This window comes from Pundamilia nyererei, unplaced genomic scaffold (assembly GCF_000239375.1).
Source record: "Pundamilia nyererei isolate P.nyererei 1_Seehausen unplaced genomic scaffold, PunNye1.0 scaffold00103, whole genome shotgun sequence".
In the NCBI taxonomy this organism is placed as follows: domain Eukaryota; kingdom Metazoa; phylum Chordata; class Actinopteri; order Cichliformes; family Cichlidae; genus Pundamilia; species Pundamilia nyererei.
The window spans coordinates 1,429,090-1,455,692 of NW_005187504.1; the positions used below are offsets into that span (position 1 = coordinate 1,429,090).

At 41.0% G+C, this 26,603-nt stretch overlaps 1 protein-coding gene across 1 annotated transcript in view; it reads left to right on the forward strand.

Annotated features, from left to right (window-relative positions):
• LOC102209774 (neuropilin-1a-like) overlaps window positions 1-25,440 on the forward strand; it is a 91,977-nt gene extending 66,537 nt beyond the window's left edge. Inside the window, exons 9-18 of the mRNA XM_005740749.1 lie at window positions 1,636-1,811; window positions 2,317-2,472; window positions 6,278-6,422; window positions 13,806-13,979; window positions 14,518-14,559; window positions 17,335-17,472; window positions 19,499-19,800; window positions 20,187-20,283; window positions 20,839-20,883; window positions 22,419-25,440. Of these exons, the coding sequence (XP_005740806.1) occupies window positions 1,636-1,811; window positions 2,317-2,472; window positions 6,278-6,422; window positions 13,806-13,979; window positions 14,518-14,559; window positions 17,335-17,472; window positions 19,499-19,800; window positions 20,187-20,283; window positions 20,839-20,883; window positions 22,419-22,693 (1,550 nt within the window). The 3' untranslated portion in view covers window positions 22,694-25,440. The remainder of the gene's footprint in view (window positions 1-1,635; window positions 1,812-2,316; window positions 2,473-6,277; window positions 6,423-13,805; window positions 13,980-14,517; window positions 14,560-17,334; window positions 17,473-19,498; window positions 19,801-20,186; window positions 20,284-20,838; window positions 20,884-22,418) is intronic.
• Window positions 25,441-26,603: the final 1,163 nt, after the last annotated feature.

Here is a 26,603-nt window from a genome sequence, read left to right on the forward strand (position 1 = left end):
GGGATTATAAGGGGCACTGTCGATTTTCAGAAAAATCAAAGGATTGATTTTAAGTGTGTCGTATTTTCCAAACAACACGGTATTAACGACGGCCCGCTAGCATGCTCTACCAAAAATAGTGCTTTGTTGTGTATCTGAATCTGAGGGATGAAAGCTAAACCAGTTCCACACCACTGAAGTTGCAGCATTTTTACAAACCAGTTCTGGTTCATCCGTTTCGTTCAGCTATTATCTTTTGTCATTCTCCGTCACCGCCATGGTTTTTCTGCTTTTTATGAAAACAAAGGCACTGCGCATGCACGTTTTGCCCATATTCTATCGCGATATTTCATTTTCTTATCGTTGCCCAACATTATACCAGTATTACCGTGAAAGGTACGATATGGCCCAGCCCTACTATGCGGCAACACGATGAATGCTTTGGATCTAACAGTCACAAAGAAGGAGGCATATTCCTCTTTTTTCACTTTAATGTTGCCGTGAACATAGAGGGCACAGACGTGTTCATACCTTACAACCTTTGTCTTATAGGTGTTGGAGTATATCCAGCCATGATAGTAACATCAGTAATGGCAGGAGAAATATAAAAAGAAGCACTTATTTTAGTTCAAAACACAGCTGAGACACAGACGTTTGGATGTTTGGGTTCTTATCCATCACAATCATGTTGCTATCAGGGAGCTTTCTAATCTGCCCGTTTTCATTCTGTTTAATGTCAGTGACCATAAACTTACAGTCGCAGTCAAAAAGAATTAACAAGGAGTCCTGAAAAAGATGTTGTGGCAGCTCCAATCACCCTGATCTCAATATTATGGAGTCAGCGTGAGACTGAAATCCCGCTGATGCCTCAATCCACAGAAGACGCTCGGAAAAACATACCCGCGAAGTCAAATCTGTGCTTGCGTACAAGAAGGAGAATAGTTGCTGATAGTCAAGCCCCTCAGAATCAGAGAGGCTCGACTCGGGAGGCAGACACCCTCTTTAAGATTCAACTCACAGCTTTCCTTTTTGATAAAGTTTTTAGTTCGAGCTCGATCAGGTGACCCTGAATATCCACTGCTAAAGGCTCAGGCTCTTGGAGGACTTTCAAGTGATGCACTGAGCACTTATTTTCCACTCACGTCTTTTCACTCCCCACCTGTTTATACACCACTGCTGCATTTTTGTCTTATCTCTCCATCCGCCTCTATTTCGTCTTGTTTCTCCATCACCTCTGCTGGAGATTTCTTCCTATTAAAATTGAGTTTTTTCTTCCCACCATCACAAAGTCCTTGCTGATAGGTTTTCTCACAAACACCTTACTGTCCCTTGTGGCGACTGTTGTTGTGATTTGGTGCTATGCAAAAAGGATACTGAATCCCTGCTTCGTCTACAGAGCAGCAGCGTACACACACTAAAAGTTTAGTAATTCCTCGTTTATTCAAACAAACCCATCCTGGGGATTAAAGAGGACTCTTTGATATTTTTACCAAAGCGTTTAAACACTGCTCCAGCACCCAGAGGGCCTCAACTAAAACCGCTGACTTAAGCAGTGACAAGATAATGATGGCCGTGGCATTTCTTATCGTACTTTACGCCTTTCAAAAGTTTCCTACCCACTGTTCACTGTCTGCTCATCGTTCTCCTGCTGTACAGACTACCCGTGTGCAGGGATGTTGGGGATGGTGTCTGGCCAGATCTCAGATGCTCAGATCAGTGCCTCGTCCTACGCTGACCGGGGCTGGGTGGCCGAGAACGCCCGTTTATTGACGGGAAGGTCGGGCTGGACCGGACAGTCGACAAAGCAGCCTTTCAAGAATGAGTGGCTGCAGGTGGGTTCACAAACACAGCTGAGTTTAGAGATGAAACAGGCAGATCATGACCTCATGTGTGTTTTATTTGTTTACAGTATTAGTAAGTTCAGGTATGCATCCAGCAGCCACAAGCAGATCCTTAACTGCTGCACTGTTAACTGAAACGGTGCTTCCCAAAGTTTCTGGCTGGTGATGCTTTGACATGAAGACAGTGTCTGCTCACTCATATGGCCACGAGTGCTTTTATAAACAGTTTAAAATAGAGTATACAGTTTATTTTTCCTGTTCCCCACTCAGATGGGAAGCATCAGGCAAGAAAAATATCTACATTTTGACTAGCAAATATCTAAATAGTCTTAAGATTTCTCAAATTATCCTGATTCCCACCTGCAGGGATCCCAGTGGAAACCACTCGTCCGCACCAATCCAAGCCAGTTCTTTTTAAATGAAACCCCAGTCATCTTTGTCAGTTTTACAATCTATCACAGATCATAGGTGTAGACAGTATTTTGCTCCTTCACAGGTGGATCTGGGCCAGGACAAGACAGTGACCGGTGTGGTGATCCAAGGAGGGAAACACCGTGACAGGAACGTCTTCATGAAGAAGTTTAAGGTGGGCCACAGCCTGGACGGAGAGGAGTGGACCATGGTGAAGGAGGAGAACACCACCAGGGTCAAGGTTGGCTCACTTACACATGTAACAGCAAAATGTCACTTTTTATTAGTCTGTGTTTGCGGTGCCTGGCAGCCAGAAGGTCAGGTTGTGTAACGTGAGTGCTGAAAACAACATCTATTCATCTGTTTGAGATGCAGATTAATTAGTTCGCACACAAAGACAGAGTAAAACAGAAAATGACCAAAGACATGACGGCCAACGTAGAAATGAGGAAACACAGTCAGGAAATTGCCCGAGAGGCTAAAAATTAAAACTGCACATCACCAAAACAACAATTAAATCCAAACAGGGACAAAAATTCAAAAATATCAAAAGAACTGAGGCTCAGCATGACTGGAATAATTAAATCAAAACAGCGATCCGATTAAACAAGAATCCAAAACTCAAAAACAACACAGAACCATAAGACTGTGACTAAATGTGCTTAATATGACTTCAAATGAGCACATCTGAAGGTGGTGCTCGAGGCTATCTGAAAGGACCACGTGTGAAAGTGGTTTTACTTTTTCTTTTGGCTTCTATTCCTCTTCTTTCTTTATTCCTCCCCGTGTCTCATTCGGCAGCATTGTGAAGCAGGCGATGAATTACAAGGAAAGCAGATAAAAAAGTTGTTGACATGAAATAAACATCTTCTTACAGACGTCTTTAATTCCTGAAAGCCGTGAGACAGACGCTCTGCACGACACAGCGCCGCTCCTGGAATGAAATGTTAATCACCTAAATTATAGACGGCTTTTCATGTGAGCTCTGTTTGCTGGTCCGTGTTTGTTGGATGCTTTTGTCTGAAGAGCTCCACAAAACTTCCACCAGGAAATCTGTGTTTTTATGGAAGCGAATCATTTTAGTGTACTTTAAATAAACGCAGGCTAGAAGAAGAAAGAAGAACTGTGGGTAAAAAACTGAAGCGGCATTATTGGGGGGGGTGAAATCATCACAGCAGGATTCGGTGACACAAAAAAAGTGCGGCGGGAGTTGCTGCTCGACCACCCACGCATTTATTTATTTTTCACATTCGCCCAAGCTTTGTGCCGAGGTCCCTCGCTTCTCTCTGCACCAGAGCCTCTAAGACGCGTATTGATCAAACGTGTCGATACGTCTGTGTTACAAAAATATTAGTGGTCATACCTTACTGATTCCCTCATCGATCGGCTTTCTAGCTCTTTCTTGGCTTAATGACACCACAAAACTGCTGCAACTAAATGAAGTTCTATTGCTCTAGAACAGAGTGCAGGGTGTAGTCCTGAACTGAAGCCGATAAAAACGTTAATATACAAGTAACTTTAAGTTGTTAAGTATATTTCACGTTGCTGGGCTTTTTTCTTTTTGTCCTTTAGATGACAGAAAACATAACAAGTCACGATTTTGGTGTAATTTTCTGTCTCTGTAAACATAACTGTAATTCCAATCTGCAAAAAGGAAATGCATGTCGTTGCTCTCGAGACCCTTCTTCCCCTCCTCGGCTGGCCCTGCTGGTGCGACATCCTCCTCTATGTTTTCCAGATGGCAGGGCGGAGGGCGAAGCTGGCCATCAGACTCCTGCTGATTTACTGCAGACGGAGATCTAGATGCTCCCGTCAGCCTCTCCGCTCTGTTTCCTGTAGCTTTTTATAAAAAACGCTTCAAAAGACGAGGCAGGAAGGCTCAGTGGTACGTGTGTTTAAAGGTGCCTGGGCACAAGCACGTACAGTGCATGTTCGTGCATAAAGATGAGCGTATATAGAGTTGTATAACATGTGCAGGTGGCTTATTCTGTCTAATCACAAACAGAAGTCCTGGAAGATGCACAACAAGAACAACAACAACACACAAGTAAGGGATGATTAGCTTTCAGGAACCACATTTGTAATGGATTTTAAGATTACAATTACAGTGGTAACAGTGTAACCTCCCAGCATGCAAATTCAAACCACTCATTTTATGAGTGTAAAAGTGCCACAGCGTTGTCTAAAGAAACTAAAAGGCTACTGTAATTTCCTAAGATTTTCCCTAAAACTGGAGGACAGGCTGAATAAAATGTGGCACTATTCTTTAAAGAGGACCAGAAGCTAATTTCCAGATCCATTTTTTAATTCTTTACCAGAAAATCTTTCCATGATTCTCAATTTAAAATAATCCTTATTCTTTTTGAATTTCCCCTGCGTGCAGCCCCTTACTTTGTCCTTTTTTAAACTCCTCCTTCTTTCTTCTTCTTCTGCTGATTGACTGCCCCTCTGAAAGTTTGAACAGCATGTGGGCGGGGCTTCTGTGCCTGATATGACCATATAAGGATACCCTCTCTGACAGGAAATTTTTTTAAAAACTAGCAGGTTCGTATACTCATCAGATATATGTTGGATTTTATGCGTACCTGCAGACAAACATAACATTTGTGTTATGGAACAGCTGTGTGCAGGCAGGAAAAGGACCCACAGTGCAGACTACAGAGACAGACATGAACTCAAAAAACAGCTTTAATGCTGAACTCAAAAGGGTAACCAAACTGAGAATACAAAATAAGCTTACACAGCAAGATGAGGGTGGATCGCAACACGGACACAGAGAAACACAGGGCTTAAATACACGGAGGGAGCAATCAGGGAATGGCAAACAGGAGGGAAACACAGCTGGGGCAACTCAGGCCTAACGAGACAAAGGAAGCAAAACCAGACACATTAACATAAGACATGGACCTTCAAAGTAAAACAGGAAACATAACACAGAGACGCAGACTTGACACGGGGATACAGCAGACAGGGGAGACAGCAACTATGGATCACAGACAGAAAACCAGAACACTAAAACTCTAACAAAACCCACATAGAAAACCTAAACTAAGAATAAACCTATAACCCATAATATAATGAAATAAACAAAATCAAAGAACCAAAACCACAAAACACTGGGCCGATGACCCAGGAACTCTAACAATTTGTGCATTTGCACATGTAGACATTAAGAGCTGCAACAGTTTTGCCTTTAGTTTCTTATGAAAGGCCACTTTTAGTCAGCACATACCAGAACATGCTAAGGTGTTAGCAAAGATGGAACAGCTTTAGTGTAACAGTTATGTCCATACACAAACTTTTCATATTATAATTCCAGCTATACTGCCACTCTGCAGCCTGTAATAAATCAGGCACGAGGAAACCGCAGCGCTTCAGACATGCAGGCGTGCGTTTGGTGTTTGGTGTCCCGCCACTTGGTTCCCGGTGTGACTGTAACCATTTTCATCTGTGCTGCTTCCATGCTGAAAATATGAAAGGATGGCCTCTGGATCTGATTTCCTCCTTTCATTTTGTTTCAGCTCCTTGTCAAACAGCGTAATGCCTGATCAGAGACAGCACACGCTGTTTTTTTCTGTTATTCTTATCAAAGCCCCGAGGATGGGGCTTTACAGCAGTGAGTGCTGCAGAGTGTTCAGAATAGCTTGGTTGTATTAGTTATACTGGTACCTTCCTCTGTAAATGACAGAGCTTTCATACCAGTTTCATACGTTTACTTCTTTGACGCAATTTCATGCATCTCATATCAGAAAGATCCTTAGACTCTATGCACTGGTGATAATTACAGGTAAAATTATGAACGACTTAACTATAAAGCTGCACAAGTTAGATCAGAAAGCATGCTTTCCAACTTTATGGTCATTTGATTCAGGGATACAAACATATATCCACCAAAAATCTATATCAGCTTATGTAGGGCTGCAGATCAGATCATGTTTACCGCTGTCAGTGGTCGATATTTATCAGCTGTATCGCATTCATTTCATAATCACATCCCTTGTTTATATGTAAAGGCCTAAATCTGTGCAATACCTTTATTTCTTCAGGTATTTTTGGGGAATCAGAACCATGACACCCCGGAGCTGAGATCCATAGGTCCACTTATTACCCGCTTGATCAGGATCTATCCGGAGAGAGCCACCAACGAGGGCGTGGGCCTCCGTTTAGAGCTGCTGGGCTGCGAACTGGAGGGTGAGTCCCTTTTACCACAAACAGATCTATCAGTCCGTCGTTCTGCAGTATGCCACAAAGATATAAAGAATGGCATTAAGCCTGTGATGTGGAGCAAGTTTGAACTGGATCAGATTACACTGGAAAACTTAACAGCATGTTGCAGTTTAATATCCTGATATTACACACTCCTGTGGTTTCTGCCTTTGGCAGGCTTGGTCTTGCTTGAAAGTGGCACTGAGCTTTCATAAACCATAGCAAATAGCATGCAGAAAAAAGAAGGTGAATTCCAGAAACTGCAAAGAAACTCGTTGCAGGAAGACGGAATTTACCGTTGGGGTTGTTGACAGAAGGAAACAAAAAACCCACAGTGAGGCACAATGGGACACACGCACAGTAAATGTTTTGTATCTGGGCTGAGTCTTAGATCTCAGTCATCACACTCACAAACATTCAGACTACATCTCTAGGCCGCATGTTTTATCTCATGTTTAAAACATCGTACTAACAAGAAAGCTCAAACTTTACGCCTCTGTTGTTGTGCATCGTTCTCTCACATTTTCTGTTATTCAGTTTACTTTAAGGTGTTAAATGAAATAAAGCAGGCAAACATAAAAACAGCTGGTATATTTAAAGTTTGCTTGGTTTTTTTCCTCAAATGAAGTTCACCGTTAAAAACATTACTTGAATCCTTTTTTTTCTTCAGCCTCTTTAAGAGAGAGAGCAGGTGACGTGCTGCGGCAGTTCTAAATCTATTGATCTGCAGTTTTTGCTTCTTTTAAATCGCACATGACTCTTGAAAACCATATGCCTTAGATTACATTACAGCAATCCATGTGAGTCAAAAGCTTTAAACACTTGATTTCAAGCATGATTTTGTCACCATAGACGGAAAAGGTTGGAAAAATTAAGCCAGTGTGAAAGTGCCTCAAACCTGCATTTTGCCTGACGGCCACCAGAGGGCGATACCTGTGGTTGGAAAAACACTTCAAGTCCGATAGAGGTGTATGAGAAAACAGCTTTCTGTCTGGACCTCTGTAAACACCTTCCTGATCAGTTTTTGGGCTTAGTTACTCATTTTGGGTCATATTGACTGAAAAATAAAGTCTGTGTGGCAAATCTTGGCCATACTGTGTATCAAAATTGAGGATTACCTGTGGTATGAAATCGCACGCTCATTGGCTAACAGATGGTAACAATGTAAAGATGTATATGGTTATTTTAGCAACAGATACCTCACTCAAACTGCTTGTCGAATCTTTTTGTTTGCGAGGGGCAGCCAATCAGAAGAAAGCTTCCTCAGAAAGAGGGAAAGGGAGCTAAAGCAGCTCGTTTCAGACTGAAGGCAGGCACAAAAGCCCAGGATAAGATAAATAAGGATAATTTATAACAGTGACTCAGGCAAACGCTAATGAAATCTTTGAAAACGTTCGACATGCAAACAGTATTTGGCCTCAGTCAGCCGTTAAACAGTAAACTGCTTACACTTCACGCTGGTTGGTGTAATGAGAGGCAGAAAGAGAGTGTGAGCACATGAAAAGGCTGACGCATGCCGTGGCAGGGTACTATCTCTGCTGTTGCAGTGGTCAGAGCTTGACGGGTGTGTGGGAGAAAAAGGGAGAGGAAGAGAGGGAGGAAGGGTTTGACCTCTCACAGTAGGTGAGGAAGGAACAGATGAAGGGAGGAAGCAGGCTCTCTGATGGAGTATCTGGTTGCACTGTAGGGAGAATGATAAGAATCAGCAAAACCACGCAGGACTGCGCGTGAGAGCCCGAGAGAGGAGAAGACTGATTAAAGGACGGAGAAGACAAAGAGATGAGAGAAGTACGCGGGGCATCTTGGATCTGTCAACTCAATTAAATCAACCGTGTTAAACTGAATTTTTGAAAACCTTAAAATCTCTCAACAGCTAATTGTTTTTTCTTTGTATTCACGTTCCCTTCAAAGAAAAATGTTTCCCAGTCGACAGGGAAGCAGCTCGGAGACAGCGACAGTACCTGCACACCTAATTGTGCAAACCATTAACTTTAATACTGCTCCTCAACTAAAATCCAGTAAAAGTAAGCAGCTCATATGCAAAACAAACATCCTACTCTTCCCTAGATGAAAACAGTAAACACGCTTTCTTGTGCGGAGTCCAACCTACAGTAATATCCGCAGCTGACACATACTCTAGTGATATGCTTGTGAATGCAACAGTTTGTGACTCATGTTACAGATGGACTGTGACTCATTGTTTTTGACAAATGATCTACCATGTAGGTCTGTTTGCATGTGGGCATATGTGGGTCATATTAAAGGAAAAGCATTAATCCTTGACCCTTACAGCAAGGGTTCTGAGTTCCTTCTGTTCCACTCTGGGGGCATTTTACTGGCATTGTTGGGGTGCACTTGTTTTTTTGGCCGGGAAAATCACAGCAAATCGGTTTGGGTTTCTTTTTTAAGTTGTTCTGAGTGGGAGTGGAAGATGGCAGTGCCCACCTTAATAAGAAATAAACCGTCACTGAGCAGTTTTGGGAGTGCAGCAGTGATGTAAATCATCTTCAATCTTTGGAGTCACCAGATCTTAACTAGTCTAAACACCTGAAGCCAGTGTGAAAGTGCCTCAAACCTGCATTTTGTCTGATGGCCATGAGAGGGCGATACCTGTGGTTGGAAAAGGACTTCCAGTCCTATTGAGGTGTATGAGAAAACAGCTTTCTGTCTGAACCTCTGTAAACACGTTCCTGATGAGTTTTAGGGGTTAGTTACTCATTTTGGGCTCATATTGACTGAAAAATCAAAAGTCTGTGTGGCAAGTCACACAAGCATGTCGATTATCAGGTTGGAGAGGTAGGATGGGTCGATGGACGGATTTCTTTTATCAATGAAAGACACAGTCTTGGTCACTCCTTAAAAGCAGAGGTCACTCGGTGAGAAAGGCAACAGTTTTGCAGCCAAAGTAAATTAAATTAGGACGCTCATCTGCCAGAATAACTGCTGCTGAAGCTCACATTTATGAACCAACCAATCGGAATACAGCGTGAAATGATGCGGATGAACTCGATGTACTTGTAGGGGAAAAAAAGACAAACAAACTTGAACAGAGTAGATGCAAAACAGAATTTGTCTTGTTTCTGAGATGCTTCCTCCAGCTGTTATCGTGACTGCAACAACGAGAGCGTAGCAGGGAAACAAACATAGACTGCAGCATCACGAAACAGTCTGATGTCCTCCCCAAGTTCGAGTTCCACAAAATTGATTTCCACTTTTTCCTTTAATTTGTCACTCCTCCACTTATGTAGACTTTGCTGGGAGATAATCGCACAAAACAATCCACACATTTTTACATGTGTTTTTAAACAACACTGTGTACAGTATGTGGTGGATGATGGTGTGACATTATTAAGTTAAACTGATACTTTAGTGTATTTTTAGTTAAAGGGGGGTCACTGCAATACACACTGCAGCAGGAGACATGACACAGACACTTTAATCCCACTGCTTGCAGCACGTGCACACATACTTAATAAAATACATGCAAACCATGTGGATACATATAAAAACGTGGTACATAGACATTCACAGTCATATCCAATTATCCAAATCACAGCTTTCTTGTAGGAACAGAGAAGCTCGCTGAGGCAGTTTGGTGCTTCATAAATGTGCATAATGACCTCAAGTGGTCCTTAAAGGGCTAAACAAGCAAAATTTGTGCTATTAAATAAATAAAATGTGCTAAAGCTATTGTCGAAAGCTTTAGAAATGTACGGTGTCGGATATACCAAGCATCAACCAGCAGTTCATTTATAACTGAAAACAGGTTTTTGTTAATTAGACCGAGAGCCGCGCTTCATTAATGAGTCTCCCTCTCTTTTCACGAGAACATCAAGATGCCAACTCGAGCCCAGACAAACACAAGCGAAGAGAAACTAACAAGCTCAATGATATTCCTGCGGATCACTTTCAGCAGCTTAATCAGATGTTTTGCCTCGAGCTCCGAGTTAAATCAGCTCGACGCTTACATCCACGCTGCTGTAAGAGCAAACCTCCATCCCACTCGAAATGTCGCAGACACGTTTCCTTACAAAGTTTAATTATATGCAGACCATCTGTGGTTTTCACATAGTCTGCATACGCTTAATGCAAGTTCAATTTGTTTAATTTACATAAAAACACATCACCACACATTGACTGCAGAGTAGAATTTAACAAGATACAAGAGTTTCTGTCATTATTACTCTGGTACTTGATGGGGGGAAAAGTGCCAGCTCTCAACCTTCCGAGAAATCAAGACACTTGAGTTTTGTAGTTAATGAGAGCGCTGTATCCAACCTTATATCACTTTTCATTAAAGGGGAACCTATTATGCTTATTTCTAACTCCATATTTTCATCTGGAGAGTCGACTAGAGTAGCTCTGCATGATTCACAAGTCAAAATCATCTTTATTTAAACTTATGCTGGGTGTTGGTGCAGCCCTTCAGTTCATCCTCTGTGTTAGCTTTCTTCGCTCTCCCTTTAAGACAACTTTCTTCTGACTGGCCCGTGGTAAACTAAAGATCATGTTAATGACCATATTAAGAGCATCCTGTTATGTTATTGGGTCTATGCCCCTGCATTTTGGACTTATGATTCATAGTTTTGCTATTTATATTAATAATTCTTGTTTCTTTGTTCCCTTTTTTGCGTCCAGTCGGTCTTCAGTGTCTATGTGTTTGTTTGCCTTCGGTCTCCCCAGTCCTGTCTCCTGTGCTCTCAAGTTCCTTCATCTTTTGTCCACATGTCTTAGTCTGACTCTCAGTGTGTTACTTCCTGTTTTATTTTGAAACTGCCCTGGTCAGGGGGATTCCATTCAGCTGTGTTCCCAGGTGTGTTCACTCTGCCCAAATCCTATGGCGTTATTTTTGTGACACTATTCTGAGCGCACGTAAAAAAAAAAAATTGCAGGTGCAAGTGTTGCATTTTGAGGAGAAATTTATTTTGAGCGAAGAAAAGCTAAATTCGAGTGAACAAAATTCATTGCTGCATGCAAAAAATGTATTTCAGTGTTTGCTATTATCCACACACACACACACACAATAGCAGCCCCTCTCGCTCAGTTTTTGCACTTGCGCTCGCTCGCAATGTGTTGCTCGCGCTCTCAACATTTCTGCCCGTGCGCGCTCAACTCTTTCTGTACACCGTTATATTTGTGCCACAAAACCAGCCAATCACAGACTTGGATGCAAAAATATCGGATTGGCTGTTTAGGTCTCCAATCAGCTCGAAATGACAAAATGCAATATCCCAGAATCCATTTTGTCCAAAACCCAAACGAGGCAGTGGCGGAGGAACACAGAGTGGCGGAGTTTGAAATATTACTCTGTCTGGGTCACAAAATAAACTTTTAAGGTATTTTCATGCGAGAATGTTGCTGTGTAAACTTCAAATATCTGCTCGATTTATCAAGACATCACATATTTGCATAAGTGCTGTAACGTTTTCGGAGACTCTTTCAGGTCTTTCAGGTTTTTGTTTCTTGATTACCAGCAATAATTTTATGATTTGGAGTTTTACATCTGTATGCTGAGTCCTGCATTCTGGGTCCACTCCCTGCCTGCCACACGCCCGGCAACAGACAGAGCAAACATAAAAGAAAAAACTGCCTGCAACTCGGCATTGAAAGCAGTCTGAGGCCTGAGCATTAGACTCACAGGGATTACTTTTATGTTTTGTCATGTTTAATAGGAGGAACACCATTTGTAACAGTATATATGGAAAAGCGTAATAGGTCCGCTATAATGACTCTGAATTCTCATATAAAAGAGACAAAATGTGTTAGTTGTTTGGATTCATACATGACTCTTAAGAGAGAGACGTCTGTTTTCTCTGTCAAGATATAAATGATCTGACTTTTCTCCTAAGTATTCTCCTTTCTAGACCAAAAATCCTCTGAAACTTTCTTTTCAGTCATTTTCTTTTTTGAGCTCACTGCAAAAAATGACATTAAAGTTAATTAGACCGACTATATTGTCAAAAGCTTTTAATGCATGTAGCTACTTTTCTTCTTTGTAAATCTGTCTGCAGAGTAGACGCGATCTGCCCAGCTCCATGTTATTTTTAATCTTCATTTTTTAAGAAGCACCGTGAAATAAATCAGAAAATCAAAAAGTCCTTTGTGCCCATTCCTGTTTGCATTTCCGCCACGATCGCAAAACTGTGAAAATCAACTTAATTAGACTGATAGCAGATGAAAAAGCAACAGGTTTTCAACAGTTTTCCCCCAGTGGGTATCTGACAAGACCGAGACACAGTGGCATCCCACTGAGAACGCCTGTCTCCGCAGTAGGAGGTGATTGGGTCCTCTTACTTGTTAGTTACCAAATAAAAGTTAAGTTTTGTTTTTCTTTGGCATCTTTGTCAGCAGTGTTTCTCAGACACTAATTCAGCCCCAGTAGTTTTCCTCCATTTTAAAACAAGTTCAAGCAGCTTTCATATTACAGCTATTAAGTTAGATTTTCAGACTATAACTCTCTTTGATTTGTACACTAGAATATACATGAATTGTAAACTGCATCTAAGGCAGGATTACAAACAGAGCAAACTAAGCAAATGCTCAGGAACCCACAACTCCAGGGGGACTCATAAGTCTGTCACCGATGATCGGTCCTGCATCCTTCGAGTTTGGCTCCAGTAAATGAGAGGGACTCAGACTGGAACCAAACTGTTTTAGTTTTGCTTCTTTCCATCAGCGCTTTGTGTAATTATCAAGCAGAAACCAGAGGAAAGAACTGTAAGACAGCGGCAAAATATTTTTGGTCTCAGTATGTCTTTAGCAGTTAACGAATCACTAAAGGCCGATCATTATTCACTGAGTGTTTTAAGACTTTTTTTCTCTGCCCAGTAGATGATGAGTTCGCTGTCAAAGAAAAATTGCTAGCTTTTAATTAGCTTTGAGAAATCAGTGAATTATTTTGGCTTTGGTTTCAGCTTTGGATTGGTGCTTATGTAGCACTTTTCTACTTAAGCTACATTCACTCATTCACACACACAGTCATACACTTCTTCTTTTTTTAGTGCTTTTTAATAACTAGCATCCTCACATTTGTTGGATGCCCAAGGGCTTCCTCAATGTCCACACATGTGGACACTGGAGAAGCACTTATGATTGGTAGATGAGCCCCCCACCTCCTGGGCCTCAGTCGCCTGTGACGACACAACTTTGGAGGTGTCTTAGTACTTAAAAAAATGAAACTAGTATAGTTGTGCCACAGGGCCACTGAGCCAAACAGGCTATATCCCTTTGACACTCAAACTGCATTTAAACGTGCATGAAGGGCACTGATAGGGCGAGAGGTGGGGTCAGTTCTTGACACTCTTTCATCTCCTTTTTTTAATCCATTCTAGTCACTCACACTTCCTGTCTCTTCATCTTCATCCACAGAAATGACAACTACAGCACTTCCCACCACCACACTCGCATCTACGCCTCCCATGACCACATTTGGTGCGACCACCACAGCACCGATCACCAACCCCGGCACTACAGCAGTTATAGAGTGTGAAGATGGACGGCTGGACTGCATCACTGAAACCGAGACCCCCGAATACGACGAAGGTAAACCACGGAAACTCGGTTCCTTTTAGTACGCTCTCCGTCTCGGTGAGCTCGCCAAATTAAAATGCAAAACAATAAAAGGTAAAAGGATTGAACGCGGGAATAAAAGCCTTTCTTCTTTCTTCCTTTAAATGTTATTGATTTAATTTCTGCTTTAATGAAGCCCAGTTGGAATTGGATCATGAGAAATTCTCCCTTATCTCCTCACTAGCTGCTACAGTTTTGACTGAATTGGTCTTTTTCTGTTCAGCTTTATTTATTTATTAGCTTTTCTTTAGCGCTGTCTGACTATCCTTGTTTCCGATTCTCCTTTATCCTCTCTTTTATTTACAGCCACGTTAAGCATTAGGCCTCTTTTCTAGGATTTAAAAAGCTAAAGAAAAATTCTAAAACCTTAAAGTTAAAATGTTTGGCTTAAATGCCTGCTACCAGTTTTTCATAAAAGCAGGTATGTTGTGTTTGTGCTGGCATTTGTGTGGGTGAGAAATCCCTCTCTGACCTTTAACCCCAAACTGACTGCCCCATCTGTCTTTCGCAGGAGGCACCACGTCCACCAACCCCATTATGGAGTTCATGCCAGGTGAGCATTTCCGCCCAATCTGCTCCCATGTTTCCCCGTACAATGTGTTTCATTTAAATCAAAGTTGAACCATTTCACAGGCAGCTGTAGATGTGAAAGCGCTGCTCGGGGTTTGCCAGATCGGTGCATTAATTCAGCCAATGGACCCATTATTCAGTGTCACCAACGGTACTGACCACGGTCGCGAAGAACAGTGAAGCTGACCTCCATTAGAGTTAATAGCTTTTTCATGGCCCCACTTCACAAATGAACCTGACACTGCTGAACCCTGGCACTAGCGGACTACAGAGAGAGACAGAACAGACACACGTGCTATTAGGTTATATATTTACAGAGAGAGAGAGAGGAAGAGAGTGAAAGAGAGAGCAAAGACTTTTTTTTCGTCAGTGTTTTTCATCTTTGACGCCAGACCAGCTGTAGTCAAAAGACGATTATTTCCCTGTGTAGTAATTTGCACAGCACAGATCGCGGAGGCTTGAAGATGCACAACACCTGTAGGCAAGCTTAAATGCTGCGCCACATCTGCCAGCTAGATGCAACTGGAAGGCTATCAGCTGATACCAGCTGAGCTTGTATTTGTAGCTTGTCTCTATGCTCAGTTTTTAAATGTAACACAAAAAATCTGTTTAATCAAAATTTTCATGAAGTGCTATGCACAAAAAATGAATAAATATATTGAAAAATCATAAAAGAAATAGTTAAAACTCAAGAATTGAACATTTTAAGTTATGCTGGACATATGGGTGGGGCATCCACTACTTTTACTGGTACTGGATTCGCTAGTAGATTTCTATAGTCTGATTCTTGAGGTGCCATCGCTATATATTTCTCTGGGTTAAATCTTCTTACATCGATGAAAAGGTTTCTACAGGTTTCAACAGCAAGGGGAAGGATAAAGGAAAGGTAAGAAGGAAAGAAAATAGGAAAAAAAAGTCAAGATATTTGTGCATAAATGTCATTTTTTCATGTTCCTTTCCCTGCAGATTTCTCTTAAACCCCACTGGAAATGTTTAAATAGCGTTTTGTTATAAAGAAACAACTTAAAACTTTCTAAGAGTGTCTGAGGTTGAAACTCATGATCATTCATCTATAAAACTGCACTTTACAGATGTGGACACACCAGCAGAAAAGAGAGTGGCATTAGACTCGTGAGATAGTGTGGAAAAAACTGCAGGTGTTAATGGAACGAGAAACATTGATGTTGTGATTCCGCACATGCATTTAAAGCCAACTGCAGCGCTCTGTTTTGGTCATTTATGGCTTTCTTTTCTGGGTGAACATTTTAGCACCACATCACAGTTCACCCTCCCTTGTGAGTACACTGAATGCAACTCATTTTGAGCAAACAGGCTGAGTAGAGGAATGAATAGGCAGAAAGGTTAAAAAAATGGCAGCTCTGACAGGGGGGAAAAGAAATAAAGCGGGGGGGGGGAGGCTGGGTGAGGAGGATAAAGAGGCAAAAAGAGAAAGGGAGAGTGCAGGTAAAAGAGAGGAACAGAGGGAGGTGAAGTGAGAGCAGCGGAGGAAGAATAAAGGCCTCTTGGGTCTCAATTAGCTGAGCTGAAGCATCGCGTGAAGACAGCTTGGGGTTGCTGGATGGTGGGTGGGTGGGTAAGGTGGGTATTACTGTGTAGCTCCACGGTCATCTCTGCATCCTATTAGCCTCTCAGAAACATGTCCACTGTTGAGAGATTTTTGCATTTATTTGGATGCTGCGGTGAACCGATACCGCCCGTCAACTGCTGGCAGAGGCAGAGGAAAAAGGGAGGGTTTTTTCTGTTTGGGTTTTTAAGGGGGCCACATCCGTTGATGTTGGTGGCACCGCGCCCTGCTCCGTGGTCCCTCCACTCTTCGGTTTCTCTCTCCTAAAGTGCTGATCCCAAACATATGGACGTGCTTGATACTGTTTTCTATCAGGGCTGACATCTTGCTGAGGATGTGGAGGAAAATGCCCTCCAGCGCTGCACATTGTACATACAGTCACAACGGTCTCTCTGTTTGTCTCACCCCATCTGCACAAGCCTTTTGTAGGCTGCACAATTTATACTCTGAGAGCACATGACAGCAGGAACAGCTTCCTGATAGGAATGCTACGAGACTTGCTGTCCTTTTTTTCAGGCCATCTCCCCTTACCTCCTCCTGAATGACACTGATTGGTCAGTGAACACAGCACCAGATCGTAGCTGTACGCCTCTTCACTTAAAAACCTAAGCAGTTTGTCACATAGCATAGCAGCTTTTCAGGGACTTGATTCAGTTCTCAGGAAGGGTTTACAGGAGCAGATAGGAGCTGTTTACTTCAGCATTTGGGATTCAAATGAAGGGCTACTGTTTCCTTAAGGTTGTCTTTAAAGTGCTTGATGTACCAGCAAAGATAGGAATAAATATAGTTAAGACACGCGTCTTAGAGGCGCCCCTCCCTGAGCCTGGTTCTGCTGGAGGTTTCTTCCTGTTAAAAGGGAGTTTTTCCTTCCCACTGTCGCCAAAGTGCTTGCTCATAGGGGGTCATATGATTGTTGGGTATTTCTCTGTATGTATTATTGTAGGGTCTACCTTACAATATATATTGCCTTAGATTGAAGGACTGCTGTTGTAATTTGGCGCTATATAAATAAAATTCAATTCAATTCAATTGAATAGAGAACCTTCCAAAACTAGGACTGAACTCACAACAACTGTGCTTACTAATAGCTGATTATTGATTACAGGGAAAATTTTCAGTTATATTTTGTAGGTATGAGATTCTTAGGAGTGTTTTTGTGTCTCTTTGCTACAGCTTACTTGTGGTTCGCCTGTAACTTTGACTTCTCGTCGTTCTGCGGCTGGACCAGAGAGACCGGTACGGGAGCTGAGTGGATCATCCAGGCCAACGGGGCTCCCGCTGTCCACAGAGGACCACCCCTTGACCACATGGGTAGGTGATGAGTGCTGACTTTTTTTTTTCTCTCTTTCTTTGAACTAGTGGCACTCGACAGATGCTTTGGGAGAGTGCTCCGTAGCTCTCGATGTTACTATGCATCTGCTGAAAAGTCTGTTGAAACCTCTTGTGCTAGAAATGGGAATATTTTCAACAAAGCTTTAAATAACACTATACAGTCCCCGTGCTGCTGTAAATTCACAACTCTGCCTTTTTTCTGTTTAAAGAAATGAGGAAAAACATGCCTATGATGTAAAAAGAAATTCCCACTGGACACCCAACCTTGTTCTTACTTTGAAGGACAAAAACTTTGTGAATATGGAAATATATCACAAAGCTAAGTAGGCCTGATGCTCTATGAGCTGTTATACACATGAAAAGGCTCAAGCCACTCACTCATGCCACAATGTTAAGTCCCTGTAAGGTCCGAAAGGACATATTTGGGTAATAATTACTGTAAGAGGTCCATCTGTCCATCCTGTAAAGTGTATCTGGCAGAAGTCTAGGCAGAGATGCCCAAACTTCTTTCTTTTGGTCACCTTGCGAAGCGCAAACAACTGACCAAATGACCGTTATCCCAAGGTTGTGACCACACACCCTCAGAAGGAATCTCACTTTCACTGCTTGCATCCAAGAGCTTATTCTTTTGGTCACTACCAGCACCTTCTGGCCGCAGGTGTGGGCGGGAAAATAACTCAACATCCCACCTCCAAAACGCTGAGATGCTTGAACTTCTCCACTTGAGGCAGTAACCCATCCATAAATATCAAAACTGTACTCATCATGGAGCACAGCCGGCAAACATTTTCTGGATCTGAACTGACCCAACCTTCCCAATAAGGATCTTTTCCTGATGAGAGCAGCATCTCTCACCGGGTTTTACAATGGAACAGTCCAGAGTGTTCACAGCTGAAAGCAGGGGATCATAATCATAAGCAGAATCAGAAGTATGCTGTTCTGCTGTAGCTTCCTGATGGGTTTGATGGAGAAGAGTTGTCAAAAATGGTCCAAATTGTTGTGCATGTCATCGTGTGCATTCACACAGGGAGAGTTTTCTGGCTGCACCAACAAAATCGTTGCTTACTACCCGGCCCTACTCACCAGAATGTTTGCCTGCAGCTTCTTCCTCTTCAAAAAAAATTATCTTCAAGTTGAAAGGTTGCTGTTATGAGACAGTGGAAGAAACCCAAAAATAGTAGCCATGTTTGAAAAAGATAAGAAGAGATGGCGTGAATTTAAATCAACTTATTTTTGTTTTTTGTTTTTTAAGAACAAAAGATGCAATTGCATCTTGTGCCTTTTTCTAACAAAACATATGTTTGTATGGGCGTATTTTAATGTTATGTGCTGTAATACAATTTGAAGAAGGAACGAACAGCCTTGAAATCCTTGACTTTTAAAAGACATATAGCACTGAAATTCATCAACATGCCTCGGCTCTCTGTCCTTCTCTCCATTCAAGCTTGATGGATGTGATGGATGTTTCTGTGGAGACGGGAGCAGCAGTAGCTGCAGCTCTAAAATGAATGATTTCACCTTGATTTCTTGACTTAACCAGATCACTAATAAAAAATGAGTATTTTGTGATGTCAAGTCAGATTTTTCTCCTGAAGCGAGAGCCCTTTGTTTTCACGAGAAAACCTTGTGAGGTCCTTGAATCTGATGTGTGTGGGGGTTTCGAAAGCTTGATGCTAAGCAGTATCGCAGACATTATCAAGTACTCGCTTTATGAAAAGACAGTTAAATGTTTAGACAAACCACAAGGAAGGTAATCAGCTGAATGCAGTCAAATGAATGTACTGTAATGAAGGCTTGGGAGATTTATGAGTCCTTTATTGTCACACTGATGTTTGCGCTCAGTCATATTAAGGCGTGTATTCATTAAAGATGTATAGATATCAGCATATTTACATTCAGGGATGTATTTAAAAGAATAATATCAGCAGTAACGCATTGGAAAAGCTTTCAGGACTCCTCTAATGTCACAATCACCTCTTACCTTGTCTTCTGCTGCCCCCTGCAGGCCAACCTGGGAACTTCATTTACGTGCAGCTGACTGACTCGGACACACCGAGTAAAACTGGTGAAGATGAGGACAAAGAAGAGAAGGTGGCGAGGTTGGCCAGCCTGCCCATCACCTCTCCAGACTCTGACCTGTGCATGGCGTTCTGGTATCACATGGTTGGTGAACACGCAGGAGCGCTTCACATCAAACACAGGAAGGAGACAGAGGAGGGGCAGATCCTGTGGACGCTCAGTGGCCATCAGGGCAGTCGGTGGAGGGAGGGACGAGTTATACTGCCACACTCAAGCATCCCCTATCAGGTAATATAAATCTGGATGTAATGACTCTTAAAATGACAGCAGGGAGAGATTGTAAATTCACTACTACTGATAACTATAAGACAAGTCAGTCCTGAGTCAGAACATTCTTTCCTTATAGGCTCACCATTAGGATGGATTTTCGGGGTTATTTTTGCCTTCATTATGTGCAAACAGAAAGTATGTTAAGGGCAGAGAAAGAAAGGTATGATTTGGAACAAAAGAATAAACTCTGGATGTTGGGATTACAGTTTGCACCTTAACAATTTAGCCAACAAAAATTTAAAAAAATTACTTATGTACAGCAAAGTTTCTGGATGATTAACCTTCTCTTTTTGTTGTCCTGTATGAGAAAATGCATGTGAAAGACTTTGTGTTGTTTTTTGCAGGTGGTGGTGGAAGGCATCGCAGACCGACGCAGCTTAGGTTACATAGCTGTGGACAACATCCAGATCATGGATGGAGTCAGAGCTGAGGACTGCAAAGGTGTGTATTTCAATGTTGCGTAACATCGTCATCATTGCTGTTTTGTGCTTCGCTTTTTCTGTGCGAGGCCAGTGTAGCTATGGTTGAGGTGTGGGATCGGCCCAGTTAAATATGTGATCAGAATTTAAGAGTAAATATTTTAGTTAAGCCAAAAAAAGTGGAATGTCACTACCGTGTGAATGTGCAGTATCCCTTGGTTTTTTTAGTCAGATCCATCCCTCGTGGCCTGTTTAAAAGCACCAAGATGAAAAAACTCTGCTCTTTATTTAGCAGGAAAAGTCCTTTTCTCCTTTTTCAACAACTACAGTGAAAGAAGAACCGCTGTTGGTGGAAAAATTACCTACCCTAACACATATCTTGTTCCAATAAATGCAAGAAATGGAACGAATCAGCGCTTTAAATATTAGCTCAACTTTGGTTATTTTTTGTCTAATATTCTTATTTTTGTCTGGGACATCATCCAAAATGTGTAGAAAGAAAGATATGAAATGCCAGCATCTGGTAGGCCTGCTTCTGCATTGTATGCAAACAGAGAATCTTTTTTTTATCCTCCAGATCCCAAACCTCCTACATCTCCACCAACAGAGATCTTCATTCTGCGTAAGTATTGAACATAATATCTTGGTGCCCGGTAAATAAGTGCATGCAGTTTTTATTGGACATTTCTGCACTTTACATCATTGTCTCTGTCTCTGCAAAGTAGAACTGGTAAAGAAAAACATTCAGTCAATGCCAGAATAAGAATCAAACTTGTGTTAGCATGTTATTTTGTTTGGTTTTACTTATGTCAAAGAACTACATCTGTTGTTGTTGTTGTTGTTGTCGTTGTGCTCCCATATACCAAATGAATGAGCTTATTCATTACTGTACTGCTGTAAATGTGATATTTATATAATAATTGTGGTCTTCAAGTAAGCAACCTCAGAAACTAAACAATCCCAGATTTTACAAGAATATTTTAACATAATTCTAATGAAATTAATATGCGCAATATTCTCAGTCTCACATTTTCCTCTTCAGATATCTGTGGCCTTTCCATGTATCGCTATTATAATCTAAAATTTCAATAACACAAAATGCTGTCAATTGACAAAATAGCAAATAAATATTACGCTCAGTAGATTCTGACATATCAGAAGTAGAAAACAGCCGAGTTTGATGATTTCTGCTTTCTGCTTCTGCTCTTTCGCCCACATCTGCAAATCTCCGTATGGAGAAGAAGGCAACTCTGATACATTTAGTCAGATCAGGAGCTAGTGTTTCTAATTGGGAGTGTGGCTGCTCCTCTCTATCAACCCAACAAATTGTGTATATAATTTCTAAAGAAATATTGTTAACAACAGCAGGATGCAGCAAACCGCAACCTTAGTGCATAGCTAAAAGCTAAGATTTCATTTTTATGTTGACCAGGAATAAAGAAATAATTAGCAAGGCAGTGACATATAGGTCACAGGGGGGAATTTTCACCATCCCTCTTGGCAAATATACATATTTTCCCCATGGTAATTGGAAGACTCGGGTCAGAGACCAGTCGAATTGGGTGAATGGGTCCAGCAGATTCAACACATTCCAGGAAAGACCTCCGAGATCTCTGTCCAAAAGAGTGCAGTCCTAGAAACATCAAAAATACTATAAGGACCCTCAAGCTCCTTAAGCCTCTAGTAAAGAACCCGCACATGCATTGATTCTGTTTCAGATGTAGTTTATCGTCAAGACACGCTTTACCAAAGAACAAGACGTACACATGAATATATATTTGCAGCTTCCTCCCTGGTTATAACATAGTAAGAATACTATAAGTTTAGTAGCCACTGAAGTTACATCAGCTTTCCCTACATAAATCTAAGAAAGGAGATCCAAACTCAATAAAATTATGAACATTTACACTTAGTAAACAAGAGTCAGCCTCTTTTAGGGCTTTCCAACCAAAAAAATTAAATAAAAAAATGTCTTTCATTAAAAATCAGAGTTTAGGACAATCAGGGACTAGATTTAGGATCATTTGAGAGACACATTTTAAAACTTTCCATCCACTGAAGTGACTTTTTTGACGTTACATTTGACACTGGCTTCAGGGTCAGAATCTGTTTCTATCGTGAATATTTTAAATGGAATCTTTTTTTAATCTTTTGCAGCCATGGACACCTACTCACAAGAAAACAGTCCACTTGGCAGCCCAGGAAACATGCTGAAGACCCTGGACCCGATCCTCATCACAATCATTGCCATGTCAGCTCTGGGTGTCTTCCTGGGCGCCATCTGCGGTGTTGTCCTGTACTGTGCCTGCTCACAGGGCAGCATGACAGACAGGAACTTATCTGCCCTTGAAAACTATAACTTTGAGCTGGTAGATGGTGTGAAACTAAAGAAGGACAAGATAAATGGACAGACTAACTACTCAGAGGCGTGAGTTAGAAACAGGGACGGAGCTGCAGTTGCTCCGCATGGACACGTTCGATGCAGCCAATCAAGAAAGTGGAACACAGGGCTGAAGCCACCAATGGGACGGCAGGGTGGGCTGAAAAGTGAGCCGATGTAATTTTATTTCTCAGGAGCAGCAGTGGAAGGGACTCACCAATAGGGGGCACTGTGTATAAAGAATCTGTACAGCAAAAAAAAAAAGAGAAAAAAGAAGAAAACTAAGGATTCTATTTGTTTTTCGGCGTGCTTTGTTGATTTCATGTAATCACATGCTGGTGTTGAGACCAATTCAGATGAAAGTATTATTTGGAAAGATAAAATCTGTTTTTTTTTTTTTTTTTTTTTGTTTGTTTGTTTGCTTGGTTTTTGTTTTGTTTTTTCCTCTTTTGTTGTTTCAGATGTCATTGTTACACAGAACAGGCAGACTATTTGAAATATGCTATTGTGATATCTGGCTCTTGTTGGCCGTATGTCCCCGTCCCCATGTGTGCATGAAAGTGTTTATGTGTGTGTGTGTGTGTGTGTGTGTGTGTGTGTGTGTGTGTGTGTGTCACATTCATACACATCTGTATATAAGGTGTGTATGGGTAGTAGTCTGACTGTAGAGGTGTGTATCATTACAGTCATGTTTGTGTACATGATCAGCATGCATCTGTGTGTGTGTGAGTGTGTCTGTGTGTGTGAGTGTGTGTGTGTATGTGTATGTGTGAAAAGCGGGGACCCGTCCCTGCCTGTTGACCTGCGTCTAGTTCCGACAGTGCCTTTTTTTTTTCCTCCAGTTTTTCTGTTGCCTTTTTTTTTCTGCTGGTTGTTTTCCCATCAGCTAATGTCCCATCTGGGGTTCCTACACGGATGTGAAAAAAAATGGAAAAAAATAACGTTTCCACATTGTGATAATAAACCTACAAACTTTTTAATGTTGTAGTGTGTTGTCAAATATCACATGTGTTGGTGTAGCTCTGTAGATCCTCATGCCTCAATGACAGTGGCACTGACACACTTTTAAAATCTAGGCGACATTTAGGAAAACTTGTGAAATCTATGGAATTTTCCAGATGGAAAATGTGTAGGAGCCCCGAATGCCTCATTTTCACGACACATCCAACATATTGTACATAGGTTTTAATATATTTGAGCGCCCTCTTTATAGAGAAAGACACCAGTGCTGCAGCATCCTTTCTATGCTGAAAGAAATGTCACTGTTTATCATTTGGATTTTGATAATGTATAGAAAAACAAAGAGATACAGACCTGTTGTTTTTGTGGTTTTTGAATTTAACTGTTCCCTGGTTTTCACTTATGTTTTTACAGACATGGAAATGAGAGTAAGGAGAAAAGCATCAGATATGCCTTGAAAGAAGAGATGATGGATTTTTTTGTACAGGGTAACCTCAGTACCATAAAGATGCTGACAACAAGTTGAGGATGGATTGTTAAGATTATTTTTGAACGCCACTGGCACACAATGAGACTGCTAGAGCTTTAAGCAGAAGGGTGCCCAGTGGTCTGGGAGCCTTGTGATGGACTTCAAGCATCTCTTTCAGTCTCTTTAGGGTCTAACAGCATCTATTATTGAGCAGACTGGTTTCATTTTCAGATAGGAATCAATAATTAAGAACAGCTGGAAATTTAAAATTGTTTTCACTTTAAAAAAAAATCTTAAAATGAGTTTATTTTGTGAGATTTGGTTTTGTATTTCTATTTCATGTGGTTTGTACTTGGTCTTTAATTTGCTTGAGCATTTTAATGCCTTATTTACTGTAAACCATAGTAAACCTTTACACTTACCAACTTTGGTGTTTGTGAAATATAAAGTCAGGGTATTTATCTTCGAAAACTGGTTAAAAACTAAGAACAGCAAGTGTTCTACAAAGACTGCTTTGTTGTGCTTTAGCTTTTTAGCTGAACTTCTTGTTATATGGGTCTCTTCTTTAAAACACCATAAAAAGAAAATGTTGGTGAAAACTTTTTACTACTCTCTAACTATCTGACAACCTCAAACAGATGTTTGTTTTAAATGGGAACATTCTGACTTAATGCTCCTTAAGTTGGGGCAAAATATACATGCACAAAACTTATTGAAACCCAGTAGTGTGGTTGACTGACATTTTGCCTTGTTTATTTCCTGTTTCTACTGCACCATGAGTGGTAACTCTACCTATTTTTAATGTAGCATTATGAGACATCACCCAGCTCAAACTGAGAAGTGCTCACCTAAGTATCAGTTCTCCATCTTTAACTGTCTTTTCTCTGTAGCCATTCAGTAAGCATCCACAATCAAATAAAGTGTGCTGACTGTTGAGGCATTCATGCTTTATTCTTCCACATAACTCTTCATCTTCTTGCTAAAGTTTTACCTGTACATTCATAACAGGAAAAATAACCAGATAGGATATCCTCCCCCTTTAAACTTACAAGGATGCTGCAGCACTCAACGTGAAAACAAATGTTGCACTGATATATTTAAAAAATAAATAAATAATCTATGTGTTTATGATGTTGATTTGCAAAAAGAGAGGAAGGAGGGAAGAGAGGACAGTGTTATTGTTGCTTCTTTTTAACACGGTTTCAGAAGACTACGTTATAATTCTGAAATGTACAATTTACAGAGATGTTTTTCATTCTTGAAAAAGCTTATATGCGTCTCTTTGAAAAGTAACAATTTTATTTACTTGGTATAATATCACCTTGTGTTTTTGTACTGTCACTGATGTACGTGCCAATGTTTTATTTTTTTTTCTTTGTATGACAAAAAAAATGTTTTATTTTCAGTACCGTTTTCTGTAATTTTGCTGTCTCAAATCTAGAAAAAGAAAGGAAATGAGGAAGTTAAAAAAAAAACATTGGAAAGCAGTGAGGCCTTACGTGACTAATAGTATTGTTTGTACTTTGACTTTCTGGTCAACACTCAGACTCATCTGTCTCTGTTGTCTCAGACTCTCATCATTGACTATTACATTCCAAAGAATTGGATCAAATAAATGTTTTAATTAAAAGGTGAGCTGCTTTTTCTTTCTAACATCAAAGATATCTTTTCTATTCATTACATAAAGCTTTATTTCTATTTAAAAGGGTTTTCACTGCAGCAATTTTGTCATATGCAGATGTTACTTTAAAATATTTTGGCGTCACTATGTGACAAGGACCGGATACCTCAGATGATGGAAAATCCTCGGTTAACACAGTGTTTCTCCTTACTTTTTAACTTTGTTTGGGAGACTTTTGACTACCTACGGGACACTTTAGGGCACAGGTGTCGAACTCCAGGCCTCGAGGGCCGGTGTCCTGCAGGTTTTAGATGTGTCCTTGATCCAACACAGCTGATTCAAATGGCTAAATTACCTCCTCAACATGTCTTGAAGTTCTCCAGATGCCTCATATGAACTAACCATTTGATTCAGGTGTGTTGACCCAGGGTGAGATCTAAAACCTGCAGGACACCGGCCCTCGAGGCCTGGAGTTCGACACCCCTGCTTTAGGAGTTACCAAGAGGGTTTAGCATGTTGCTGCCAACACACCAGGCACGGGACATTCAAGGTTTCAGGGATGGTTTAAAATTTCTGGCTTTTATTCTTTTTTCTGGACAAATTGTGATTAAGCTAAAGCTACAGCTGGATGAAGGTCAGTTTATCAAAAATACTGGACACAAATCCTGGCATTGTAAAAAAGTAACCACAAATGTTGCCTACAAAATTTCCTATTTTCCTATTGGTCTGTGAGACCCCTCTCTACATGATGTGTAAGTTTTGCTTTGCCTGTCTTATTATTGATCAAGACATGTAATGCGGTTTGGCACACCGAAGCTCAAGATTGTCAATTATCCGGCTTGTACAAAAAATGAAAATCTTAAAAAGCACAAAGCAACCTAGAATCAAAGAAAGTTCACCTTCAAACTAAAG